General features: G+C 46.5%; 1 protein-coding gene across 1 annotated transcript in view; it reads left to right on the top strand.

The window, feature by feature from the left end:
• The window catches only part of wdr70 (WD repeat domain 70), a 176,051-nt gene that overhangs the window by 81,265 nt on the left and 80,871 nt on the right, over positions 1–13,915 (top strand). Inside the window, exon 4 of the mRNA XM_078213899.1 lies at positions 12,879–12,978. Coding sequence (XP_078070025.1) covers positions 12,879–12,978 — 100 coding nt within the window. The remainder of the gene's footprint in view (positions 1–12,878; positions 12,979–13,915) is intronic.

Consider the following 13,915-nt stretch of genomic DNA (forward strand, 5'->3'; position numbering starts at 1 on the left):
TAGGTTAGGATTGTTTTGGCTGGAGTTCAGACGAATGAGGGGGGATCTCATAGAGACTTATAAAATTCTAACAGGATCAGGCAGGATAGATGCAGGGAGGATGTTCCTAATGGTGGGGGAGTCCAGAACCAGGGGTCACAGTCTGAGGATTCAGGATAGACCATTTAGGACGGAGGTGAGGAGTCATTTCTTCACCCACAGAGTGCTGAGCCTGTGGAATTCATTACCACAAGAAGTAGTTGATGCCAAAAGATTGAATGTATTCAAGCTATATATAGCACTCGGGGTGAATATGATCAAAGGTTATGGGCGAAAGCAGGATTAGGATATTGAGTTGGACGATCAGCCATGATCGTGATGAATCGTGGAGTAGGCTCAATGCACCCAATGGCCTCCTCCTGCTCCGACCTTCTATATTCGCCCTTACTCATTGCACAACACTAGATCTAAGATAGCCTGTTCTCTAGTTGGCTCTTCAACATAGTGTGTGAGAAAACCATTCCCTACATATTCCAGGAGTTCATCTCCTCAACCTTCGTACTAATTAAGGGTACTCGATCTCTGTGTAGATTGAAGTCCCCCATGAAATTGGATCGTTATCTTAGAAGGAAATATTTGCAGTACTCTGGGGAAAAGTTGCTTGAGAAAATGCTCTTGCAAGGGCCAGGGCGCATTCAACAGGCCGAATGGCACCTCTATGCGAAAGCCAGGAAAGAAAAGGTTTATGTTTCATTCCCAGTCTTTGCATAATTTTTGCACTAGGCTGTCATCATTCAGGCTGGGTGCATTTCATTCGAACTTCATATATCTGCAATCTCTGGCCTTAACTGATAGTCTTGATGTGGAAATGCCGGCGTTGGACTGGGGTGAACACAGTAAGAAGTCTCACAACACCAGGTTAAAGTCCAACAGGTTTATTTGGTAGCAAATAGCAAAAAGCTTATGGTATTTGCTACCAAATAAACCTGTTGGACTTTAACCTGGTGTTGTGAGACTTCTTACTGTCTTAACTGATAGAACATAGAAAGAATTACAGCACAAACAGGCCCTTCGGCCCACAAGTTGCGCCGGTCATGTCCCTACCTACCTAGGCTTATATACAGGCTTACCTATAACCCTCAATCCTATTAAGTCCCATGTATCCGGAGGATTGGAGGATTGCGGATGTGGTTCCTATTTTCAAGAAGGGGATTAGGGATAGCCCAGGAAATTACTGACCAGTGAGTCTAACCTCAGTGGTTGGTAAGCTGATGGAGAAGATCCTGAGGGACAAGATTTATGAGCATTTAGAGAGGTTTAGTATGCTCAAGAATACTCAGCATGGCTTTGTCAAAGGCAGATCATGCCTTACGAGCCTGGTGGAGTTCTTCGAAATGTGACTAAACACGTTGATGAAGGGAAAGCGGTAGATGTGGTTTATATGGATTTCAGCAAGGCATTCGATAAGGTTCCCCCATGCAAGGCTTCTAGAAAAAGTGAGAGGGCATGGGATCTAAGGGGCTGCAGCCCTGTGGATCCAGAACTGGATTGCCCAAAGGAGGCAGAGAGTGTGTATGGATGGGTCTTTTTCTAAATGGAGGTCGGTCACCAGTGGTGTGCCCCAGGGATCTGTTCTGGGACCCTTGCTGTTTGTCATTTTCATAAATGAGCTGGATGAGGAAGTGGAGGGATGGGTTGGTAAGTTTGCCGACGACACGAAGGTTGGTGGGGTTGTGGATAGTCTGGAGGGATATCTGAAGTTACAGCGGGACATAGATAGGATGCAAGACTGGGCGGAGAAGTGGCAGATGGACTTCAACCCAGATAAATGCGTAGTGGTCCATTTTGGCAGGTGAAATGGGATGAAGGAGTACAATATAAAGGGAAAGACTCTTAGTACTGTGGAGGATCAGAAGGACCTTGGGGTCCGGGGCCATAGGACTCTAAAATCGGCCCCGCAGGTGGAGGAAGCAAACTCAATAGGGTCTTTTAAGAAACTCCTTGGATGAGTACATGGGACTTAATAGGATGGAGGGTTATAGGTCGGCCTAAAAGGTAGGAATATGTTCGGCACAACTTGTGGCACCGAAGAGCCTGTTTGGTGCTGTAGTTTTCTATGTTTCTATGTACTCATCCAGAAGTCTCTTAAAAGACCCTATCGAGTTTGCCTCCACCATCACTGACGGCAGCCGATTCCACTCACCCACCACCCTCTGAGTGAAAAACTTACCCCTGACATCTCCTCTGTACCTACTCCCCTGCACCTTAAACCTGTGTCCTCTCGTAGCAGCCATTTCAGCCCTGGGAAAAAGCCTCCGAGAATCCACCCGAACTATACCTCTCAACACCTTGTACACCCCTATCAGGTCACCTCTCATCCTTCGTCTCTCCAAGGAGAAAAGACCGAGCTCCCTCAACCTATCCTCATAAGGCATGCCAACCAATCCAGGCGACATCCTTGTAAATCTTCTCTGCACTCTTTCAATCATTTCCACATCCCTCCTGTAATGAGGCGACCAGAACTGAGCACAGTACTCCCAGTGGGGTCTGACGAGGGTCTTATATAGCTGCATCATTATCTCCCGACTCCTAAACTCAATCCCTCGATTGATGAAGGCCAGCACACCATACGCCTTCTTAACCACCCTCCTTCATGCCATTTGACCTGCCAAAATGCACCACCACACATTTATCCGGGTTCAAGTCCATCTGCTACTTCTCCGCCCAGTTTTGCATCCTATCTATGTCATGCTGCAGTTTCTGACATCCCTCCAAACTTTCCACAACACCACCAACCTTCGTGTCATCGGCGAACTTACCAACCCATCCCTCCACTTCCTCATCCAGGTCATTTATGAAAATGAACTACCCCCAATCCCATGTGTTTCAATTTTGCACGTTCAGATGACAGAGTTCAGACGAGGGAGGAGATTCTGCTGAGAGAAGAGGAGAACAGATCCCTGGGGCACTCCACTGGTGACCGACCTCCATTCAGAAAAAGACCCATCTACAGCCACTCTCTGCCTTCTGCAGGCAAGCCAGTTCTGGATCCACAAGGCAACAGCCCCATGGATCCCATGCCCTGTTACTTTCTCGAGAAGTCTTGCATGGGGGACCTTATCGAACGCCTTGCTGAAGTCCATGTAAACCACATCTACCGCTTTTCCTTCATCAATGTGTTTAGTCACATTTTCAAAGAACTCCACCAGGCTCGGAAGGCACGATTTGCCTTTGACAAAGCCGTGCTGACTACTTTTGAGCATGCTAAACTTCTCTAAATGTTCATAAATCCTGTCCCTCAGGATCGTCTCCATCAACTTACCAACCACTGAGGTCAGACTCACCGGTTGGTAATTTCCTGGGCAATCCCTATTCATTTTCTTGAATATTGGAACCACATCTGCAATCCTCCGGCACCTCTCCCGTCTCCATTGACAACGCAAAGATCATCGCCAGAGGCTCTGCAATCTCTTCCCTCGTCTCCCACAGTAACCTGGGGTACATCCCATCCGGTCCTGGCGACTTATCTGCCTTGATGGTATTCAAAATTTCCAACACATCCTCGTTCTTAATGTCCACATACTCAATCTTTTCTGATGTTGCACTCTCAGCTTTGTCTTCTCTGTCCCTAGCACACTCTGGTAACCATTTCGCTGATTGCTATCCTGCTCTCTTAACATCTCTCTCTTTAGTTTATAACATAGAACATCACAGCGCAGTACAGGCCGTTCGGCCCTCAATGTTGCGCCGACCAGTGGTACCAATCTAAAGCCCCTCTAATCTACACTATTCCAATATAAGAACATAAGAACATAAGAAATAGGAGCAGGAGTAGGCCATCTAGCCCCTCGAGCCTGCCCCGCCATTCAATAAGATCATGGCTGATCTGACGTGGATCAGTACCACTTACCCGCCTGATCCCCATAACCCTTAATTCCCTTACCGATCAGGAATCCATCCATCCGCGCTTTAAACATATTCAGCGAGGTAGCCTCCACCACCTCAGTGGGCAGAGAATTCCAGAGATTCACCACCCTCTGGGAGAAGAAGTTCCTCCTCAACTCTGTCTTAAACCGACCCCCCTTTATTTTGAGGCTGTGTCCTCTAGTTTTAACTTCCTTACTAAGTGGAAAGAATCTCTCCGCCTCCACCCTATCCAGCCCCCGCATTATCTTATAAGTCTCCATAAGATCCCCCCTCATCCTTCTAAACTCCAACGAGTACAAACCCAATCTCCTCAGCCTCTCCTCATAATCCAAACCCCTCATCTCCGGTATCAACCTGGTGAACCTTCTCTGCACTCCCTCCAATGCCAATATATCCTTCCTCATATAAGGGGACCAATACTGCACACAGTATTCCAGCTGCGGCCTCACCAATGCCCTGTACAGGTGCATCAAGACATCCCTGCTTTTATATTCTATCCCCTTCGCAATATAGGCCAACATCCCATTTGCCTTCTTGATCACCTGTTGTACCTGCAGACTGGGCTTTTGCGTCTCATGCACAAGGACCCCCAGGTCCCTTTGCACGGTAGCATGTTTTAATTTGTTTCCATTGAGATAGTAATCCCATTTGTTATTATTTCCTCCAAAGTGTATAACCTCGCATTTATCAACGTTATACTCCATTTGCCATATCCTCGCCCACTCACTCAGCCTGTCCAAATCTCTCTGCAGATCTTCTCCGTCCTCCACACGATTCACTTTTCCACTTATCTTTGTGTCGTCTGCAAACTTCGTTACCCTACACTCCGTCCCCTCCTCCAGATCATCTATATAAATGGTAAACAGTTGCGGCCCGAGTACCGATCCCTGCGGCACGCCACTAGTTACCTTCCTCCAACCGGAAAAACACCCATTTATTCCGACTCTTTGCTTCCTGTCGGATAGCCAGTCCCCAATCCACTTTAACACACTACCCCCAACTCCGTGTGCCCTAATCTTCTTCAGCAGCCTTTTATGGGGCACCTTATCAAACGCCTTTTGGAAATCCAAAAACACCGCATCCACCGGTTCTCCTCCATCAACTGCCCTAGTCACATCTTCATAAAAATCCAACATGTTCGTCAAGCACGACTTTCCCCTCATGAATCCATGCTGCGTCTGATTGATCGAACCATTTCTATCCAGATGCCCTGCTATCTCCTCTTTAATAATGGATTCCAGCATTTTCCCTACTACAGACGTTAAGCTGACCGGCCTATAGTTACCCGCCTTTTGTCTCCTTCCTTTTTTAAACAGCGGCGTAACATTAGCCGTTTTCCAATCAACCGGCACTACCCCAGAATGCAACGAGTTTTGATAAATAATCACTAACGCATCCACTATTACCTCTGACATTTCTTTCAATACCCTGGGATGCATTCCATCCGGACCCGGGGACTTGTCCACCTTCAGTCCCATTAGTCTACCCAGCACTGCCTCTCTGGTAACATTAATCGTATTAAGTATTTCTCCTGCTGCCAACCCTCTTATCGTTAATATTTGGCAAACTATTTGTGTCCTCCACCGTGAAGACCGACACAAAAAACTTATTTAAAGACTCAGCCATATCCTCATTTCCCACTATTAACTCCCCCCTCTCGTCCTCCAAGGGTCCAACATTCACTCTAGCCACTCTATTCCTTTTTATATATTTATAAAAACTTTTACTATCATTTTTTATATTAATTGCTAGCTTAGCTTCATAGTCTATCCTTCCTTTCTTTATCGCTTTCTTAGTCTCTCTTTGTTGTTTCTTAAATTTTTCCCAATCACTTGTTTCTCCACTATTTTTGGCCACTCTGTACGCAGCTGTTTTTATTTTAATACTCTCCTTTATTTCCTTCGTTATCCACGGCTGGTTCTCCCTTTTCTTACAATCCTTGTTTTTTGCTGGAATATATTTTTGCTGAGAACTGAAAAGGATCTCCTTAAAAATCCTCCACTGTTCCTCAGCTATCCTACCTGCCAGCCTGCTCTCCCAGTCTACCTTAACCAATTCATCCCTCATCCTATCATATTTCCCTCTGTTCAAACAGAGGACACTGGTTTGGGACCAAACTTTCTCCTCTTCCATCTGAATCAGAAATTCGACCATATTGTGGTCACTAGACCCAAGAGGGTCCTTCACAATAAGATCCTTAATTCTACCTACCTCGTTACACAATACCAGATCCAAAATAGCTCGTTCCCTCGTCGGTTCCGTAACATGCTGTTCAAGGAAACTATCCCGACAGCATTCTAAGAACTCTTCCTCCATTCCACCCTTACCGACTTGAGTCTGCCAGTCAATGTGCATGTTGAAGTCCCCCATGATTATTGCCGTTCCGTTTTTACACGCATCCCTTATCTGCTTGTTTATAGCCCTCCCTACCTCAATATTATTATTTGGGGGCCTATATACCACACCTACTAGCGTCTTTCTCCCTCTACTATTCCTCATCTCTACCCATAACGATTCCACGTTTTGTTCCTCAGAGCCTATGTCATCCCTCAGTACTACCCTGATATTATCTCTTATTAATAGCGCGACCCCACCACCTTTTCCTTCCTGTCTATTCTTCCTAAACGCCTGATACCCCTGGATATTCATCTCCCAGTCCTGGTCACCTTTCAGCCACGTTTCTGTAATGGCCACTAGATCGTACCCACTTGTGCTGATTTGCACCATCAACTCATTTACCTTGTTCCGAATGCTTCGTGCATTCAGGCAAAGTGTCCTTATTCCAGCTTTTATCTGGACCCGCTTTGATGAGTCGCGAACACCCTCTCCCTCTACTCCCTTATCTAAATTACCGCCTTCATTCACTTGCACCCTCTCCTCTACCATTAATTTTGTAATTCCCCTTACCCCTGCATCCTCCCCCCCATCCATTAGTTCCTTGATCCTGGTCAACTCTTCTAGCTCCCCTCCCCCCAACCTATCTAGTTTAAATTCTCCCCAGTAGCCTTAGCCAACCTACCGGCCAGGATATTGGTCCCCGTGTGATTCAAGTTCCACCCATTTTTTGTATACAGATCACCCCTGCCCCTAAAGAGGTCCCAATGGTCCAGGAACCTGAATCCCTGCCCCCTGCACCAGTCCCTCAGCCACACATTCATCCTCCACCTCCATATCATCCATATGTTTATCCAATAACCACTTGAACGCTCTCAACGTTGACGAGTCCACCACTGCTGCAGGCAGGGCATTCCACGCCCTTACTACTCTCTGAGTAAAGAACCTACCTCTAACATCTGTCCTATATCTCTCACCCCTCAATTTAAAGCTATGTCCCCTCGTGCTAGCCAACACCATCCGAGGAAAAAGGCTCTCACTATCCACCCTATCTAATCCTCTGATCATCTTGTATGCCTCTATTAAGTCACCTCTTAACCTTCTTCTCTCTAACGAAAACAACCTCAAGCCCCTCAGCCTTTCCTCATACGATTTTCCCACCATACCAGGCAACATCCTGGTAAATCTCCTCTGCACCCGTTCCAACATTTCCACATCTTTCCTATAATACGGCGACCAGAACTGTACGCAATACTCCAAATGCGGCCGCACCAGAGTTTTGTACAGTTGCAGCATGACCTCCTGGCTCTGAAACTCAATCCCTCTACCAATAAAAGCTAACACACCGTACGCCTTCTTAACAACCCTATCAACCTGGGTGCCAACTTTCAGGGATCTATGCACATGGACACCCAGATCCCTCTGTTCATCCACACTACCAAGTATCTTACCATTAGCCCAGTACTCTGTATTAATCTTTCCTCAGCCCCACTATTTAGCTTAAATCTCTCTCTACTGCCCTAATTGCATGACTCACCAGAACACTGATCCCAGCACGGTTCAGGTAAAGAATGTTCCAAAAGTCCAGCATTGGAAAGAGTGCAAAGGGGATTTACCAGGATGCTGCCTGGTTTGGAGGGTAGGTCTTATGAGGAAAGGTTGAGGGAACTTGGGCTTTTCTCTTTGGAGCGGAGGAGGTTGAGAGGAGACTTGATAGAGGTTTATAAGATGATGAGGGGGATAGATAGAGTGAACATTCAAAGACTATTTCCTCGGGTGAATGGAGCGGTAACTAGGGGGCATAACTATAGGGTTCATGGTGGGAGATATAGGAAGGATGTCCGAGGTAGGTTTTTTACTCAGAGAGTGGTTGGGGTGTGGAATGGACTGCCTGCAGGGATAGTGGAGTCTGAAACTTTAGGAACATTTAAGAAGCTATTGGATAGGCACATGGAGTACTTCAGGATGATAGGGAGGAAATAACTTGATCTGGGTTTCAGACAAAGCTCGGCACAACATCGTGGGCCAAAGGGCCTGTTCTGTGCTGTACTGTTCTATAAGAACATAAGAAATAGGAGCAGGAGTAGGCCATCTGGCCCTTCGAGCCTGCCCCGCCATTCAACAAGGTCATGGCTGATCTGAAGCGAATCAGTTCCACTTACCCGCCAGCTCCCCATATCCCCTAATTCCCTTATCGATCAGAAAACTATCTACCCGTGATTTAAACATATTCAACGAGGAAGCCTCCAACACTTCAATGGGCAGAGAATTCCAGAGATTCACTACCCTCTGAGAGAAGAAGTTCCCCCTCAACTCTGTTCTGAACCGGCCCCCCCTTATTTTGAGGCTGTGCCCTCTAGTTCTGGTTTCCCTTCTAAGTGGAAAGAATCTTTCCACCTCTACCCTATCCAGCCCCTTCATTATCTTATATGTCTCCATAAGATCACCCCTCATGTAACATTGTCAGAGGCTACAAAAGGATATAGATAGGCTGGAAATTTGGGCAAAGAAATGGCAGATGGAGTTCAATCCAGATAATTGCGAAGTGATGCATTTTGGTAGAACTAACGTAGGGGGGAGCTGTACAATAAATGGCAGAACCATAAAGGGTGTAGATACGCAGAGGGACCTGGGTGTGCAAGTCCACAGATCCTTGAAGGTGACGTCACAGGTGGAGAAGGTAGTGAATAAGGCATATGGCATGCTTGCCTTTATAAGACGGGGCATAGAGTATAAATGTTGGGGTCTGATGTTGCAGATGTACAGAACGTTGGTTCGGCCGCATTTGGAATACTGCGCCCGGTTCTGGTAGCCACACTACCAGAAGGACGTGGAGGCTTTAGAGAGAGTGCCGAGGAGGTTTACCAGGATGTTGCCTGGTATGGAGGGGCTTAGTTATGAGGAGAGATTGGGTAAACTGGGGTTGTTCTCACTGGAAAGACGGAGGATGAGGGGGTGACCTAATAGAGGTGTATAAAATTATGAAAGGCATAGATAGGGTGAACGGTGGGAAGCGTTTTCCCAGGTTGGTGGTTACGTTCACGAGGGGGTCATAGGTTCAAGGTGAGAGCGGGGAGGTTTAACTCTGATATCGGAAGGACGTGTTTTACACAGAGGGCAGTGGGGGCCTGGAATGCGCTGCCGGGCAAGGTGGTGGAGGCGGACACACTGGGAACATTTAAGACTTATCTAGATAGCCACATGAACGGAGTGGGAATGGAGGGATACAAAAGAATGGTCTAGTTTGGACCAGGGAGGGCCGAAGGGACTGTTCCTGTGCTGTATTGTTCTTTGTTCTTTGAGCTTCTTGAATCTTAATAAAGGAAACTGCGATGGTATGAGGCACCAGTTTTCGATGATAGATTGGGAACTGTTACTTCAATGGATAATGATGGATAGGCAATGGCAAACATATAAAGCGCACATGCTGGAACTGCAACAATTGTTTATTCCTGTCTGGCACAAAAGTAAAATGGGAAAGATGGCCAAACTGTGGCTTAGAAGGGAAATTAGAGATAGTATTCAATCCAGGGAAGAGGAAAACAAAGTGGCCCGAAAAAACAACAGATGTAAGGATTGAGACCAGTTTCGAAGTCAGTAGTAGGGAGGTTTGTTGTACAACCCCAGGTAGAACACTTGGAAAACAGTAGCAGGATCGGACAGAGTCAGCATGGGTTGAGGGAAGGGAAATCATGCTTGACAAATTTACTGGAATTCTTCGAGGGTGTAACGAGTAGAATTGATGAGGGGGAGCAGGAGGATGTGCTTTATTTGGACTTCCAGGAGGCTTTTGTCGAAGACTCTTGTGGATCCAGAACTGGCTTGCCTGCAGAAGGTAGAGAGTGGCTGTGGAGGGGTCTTTCTCTGCATGGAGGTCAGTGACCAGTGGAGTGCCCCAGGGATCTGTTCTGGGACCCTTGCTGTTTGTCATTTTCATAAATGACCTGGATGAGGAAGTGGAGGGATGGGTTGGTAAGTTTGCTGACGACACCAAGGTAGGTGGTGTTGTGGATAGTTTGGAGGGATGTCAGAAGTTGCAGCGAGACATAGATAGAATGCAAGACTGGGCGGAGAAGTGGCAGATGGACTTCAACCCGGATAAGTGTGTGGTGATCCATTTTGGCAGATCCAATGGGATGAAGCAGCAGTATAATATGAAGGGTACCATTCTTAGCAGTGTAGAGGATCAGAAGGACCTTGGGGTCCGGGTCCATAGGACTCTTAAATCGGCCTCGCAGGTGGAGGATGCGGTCAAGAAGGCGTACGGCGTACTGGCCTTCATTAATCGAGGGATTGAGTTTAGGAGTCGGGAGAGAATGCTGCACCCTGGTTAGACCCCACTTGGAGTACTGCGCGCAGTTCTGGTCACCTCATTACAGGAAAGATGTTGAAGCCATTGAAAGGGTGCAGAGGAGATTTACAAAGATGTTGCCTGGATTGGGGGGGCATGCCTTATGAGGATAGGTTGAGGGAGCTTGGTCTCTTCTCCCTGGAGAGACGAAGGGTGAGAGGTGACCTGATAGAGGTTTACAAGATGTTGAGAGGTCTGGATAGGGTAGACTCTCAGAGGCTATTTCCAAGGGCTGAAATGGTTGCTACGAGAGGACACAGGTTTAAGGTGCTGGGGGGTAGGTACAGAGGAGATGTCAGGGGTAAGTTTTTCACTCAGAGGGTGGTGGGTGAGTGGAATCGGCTGACGTCGGTGGTGGTGGAGGCAAACTCGTTGGGGTCTTTTAAGAGACTTCTGGATGAGTACATGGGATTTAATGGGATTGAGGGCTATAGATAGGCCTAGAGGTGGGGATGTGATCGGCGCAACTTGTGGGCCGAAGGGCCTGTTTGTGCTGTGGCTTTCTATGTTCTATGTCCCACCTAACAGATTGGTGTGTAAAATTTCAAGCACATGGGATTGAGTAGTGTATTGAGACGTATGGAAAGCTGGCAGGCAGACAAGAAACAAAGAGGAGGAATAAATGTGTCTTTTTCCAAGTGGTAGGCAATGATTAGTGAGGTACCGCATGAATCAGTGCCAGGACCCCAGCTATTCACAATGTATATTAATGATTTAGATGCGGGAACTCAATTTAATAGCTCCAGATTTGCAGATGACACAAAGCTGGGTGAGCTGTGAGGAGGATACAGAGATGCTACAGTGTGATTTGGACAAGTTGAGCGAATGGACAGTTGCATGGCAGATGCAGTGTCATGTGGATAAGTCTGGAGGTTATCCATTTAAGTCGCAAAACAGGAAGGCAGATTATTATCTGAATGGCTATAGATTGGGAGAGGGGAGTGTGCAGCAGGACCTGGGTGTCCTTGTACACCAGTCACTGAAAGTAAGTATGCAGGTGCAGTCGGTGGTGAAGAAAGCAACTTGTATGTTGGCTTTCATAGCAATAGGATTTTTGTTCAGGAGCAGGAATGTCTTGCTGCAGTACCTTTTCAGACTTTACGACTGTGTACCTTTAAGACTTGATTACCTGTAAAGACTCGCATTCCAACCATTTTCTTGTAAATTGAGTTTGTGTCTGTATATGCCCTGTTTGTGAACACAACTCCTCACTCGCCTGAAGAAGGAGCGAGACTTCGAAAGCTTGTGCTGCCAAATAAACCCGTTGGACTTTAACCTGGTATTGTGAGACTTCTTAGTGTGCTTACCCCAGTCCTACGCCGGCATCTTCACGTCATTGCTGCAGTTATACAGGGCCTTGGTAAGACCACACCTGGAATATTACGTGCTTGATTCCTTTACTCATTAAAAATCTGTCTATTTCAGCCTTGAACATACTTAACGACCCAATCTCTCCAGCCCTCTGCCGCAAAGACGTCCACAGATTCACTCCCCTCTGAGTGAAGAAATTCCTCCTCATCTCTGTCTTAAATGGGCGACCCCCTACTCTGAGATTATGGTCTCTGGTTTGAGACTCTCCAACAAGAGAAACAACCTCTCAGCATCTAGCCTGTCAAGCCCCTGTAAATCATATATGTCTCATTAAGGTCACCTCTCATTCTTCTAAACTCTAATGCGTACAGGCCCAACCTAATCAACGTCTCCTCATAAGAAAATCCCTCCATGGCCAGGATCAACCTATTGAACCTTCTCTGGATTGCCTCCAATGTCAGTATATCTTTGCTTACATAAGAGGATCCAAAATGTTTCCAGTATTCTGGGTGTATGCAGTGAATGATGACGTCAATAGAAATAATATGCAGGGGTTATAAGGAAAAGCAGGGGAATGGCACTAAGTCAGGATGTTCATTTGGAGAGCTGGTGCAGCCACAATGGGCTAACTGGCAACTTCCTGCACCTTAACAATACTCTGATTCTGTAATTGAATGATTGCATAGGCTTGAGATGTTGAATGGCGACTGCTATTCATATGCCAAGTGCTTCAATGTAATGCAGCTTGACGTTGATGGGTGAGCTTCTGGGGTGCCGCTGTTAGGTGCTACTCGTTGAGTTCATTGGTTGACAAGATGGAGTGTTGTTTCTATTGATGTGGTATCTGATGTAGGTGACTGATTATAGGTGATGCAGCATTGGTGTGTGTGGTTGGTTTAATGATTGGGTAATTGGCACTGGGTGATGCTCTAATTTTTTTCACTTATCAATGTTCATTTGTTCATTCATCCTGTAGGTTCATACAAAGTTTCATAATCGACAGGCACATGTTCCTGGCAGTGACACCTCCTGCCTCAGCTTCTCATATGATGGAAATACACTGGCATCACGCGGTGGTATGTCCTTATGCCTATACTTGTATCTTTGTGCCTCTGACTGTGATTGACAGCATTGGGAATAGATAGCAAACACTCATGAGAACCCTGAGATTTTATCAGTGTGTTTGTGTTCCTTGTTGATTTAGATCACGGTTGACTTGAGTTCAAAAGGGAATTAGGAATGCCCAACTGTAGGATCAGTGTCCCGCATTCCTTCTGTTTTCATTTGTCAGGCCCTGGACACTGATCCCTTTGGTAGGGTTTGTTTCTGAGGGAGTTGGGGATTAGTGAGAAATTATTTACAATGGCTGTAGGTTGAGATTCACAGTGTACAGGCCCAACCTACTCGACCTCTCCGCATAAGAAAATCCCTCCATACCAGGATCAACTACGTGGACTTTCTCTAGACTGCATCCAATGCCAGTATATCTTTACATAAGAGGGCGTATGCAATGAATGATGAGTTTAATAGAAATAATATAGAAACATAGAAAAACTACAGCACAAAACAGGCCCTTCAGCCCCACAAGTGGTGCCGAACATATCCCTACCTTTTAGGCCTACCTATAACCCTCCATCCTATTGAGTCCCATGTACTCATCCAGGAGTCTCTTAAAAGACCCTATTGAGTTTGTCTCCTCCACCACTGACGGCAGCCGATTCCACTCGCCCACCACCCTCTGTGTGAAAAACTTCCCCCTAACATTTCCCCTGTACCTACACCCCAGCACCTTAAACCTGTGTCCTCTCATAGCAGCCATTTCCACCCTGGGAAAAAGCCTCTGAGAGTCCACCCGATCTATGCCTCTCAACATCTTATATACCTCTATTAGGTCTCCTCTCATCCTACATCTCTCCAAGGAGAAAAGACCAAGTTCCCTCAGCCTATCCTCATAAGGCATGCCACTCAATCCAGGCAACATCCTTGTAAATCTCCTCTGCACCCTTTCAATCT

This window comes from Mustelus asterias, chromosome 6 (genome assembly GCF_964213995.1).
Source record: "Mustelus asterias chromosome 6, sMusAst1.hap1.1, whole genome shotgun sequence".
Classification (NCBI taxonomy): Eukaryota; Metazoa; Chordata; class Chondrichthyes; order Carcharhiniformes; family Triakidae; genus Mustelus; species Mustelus asterias.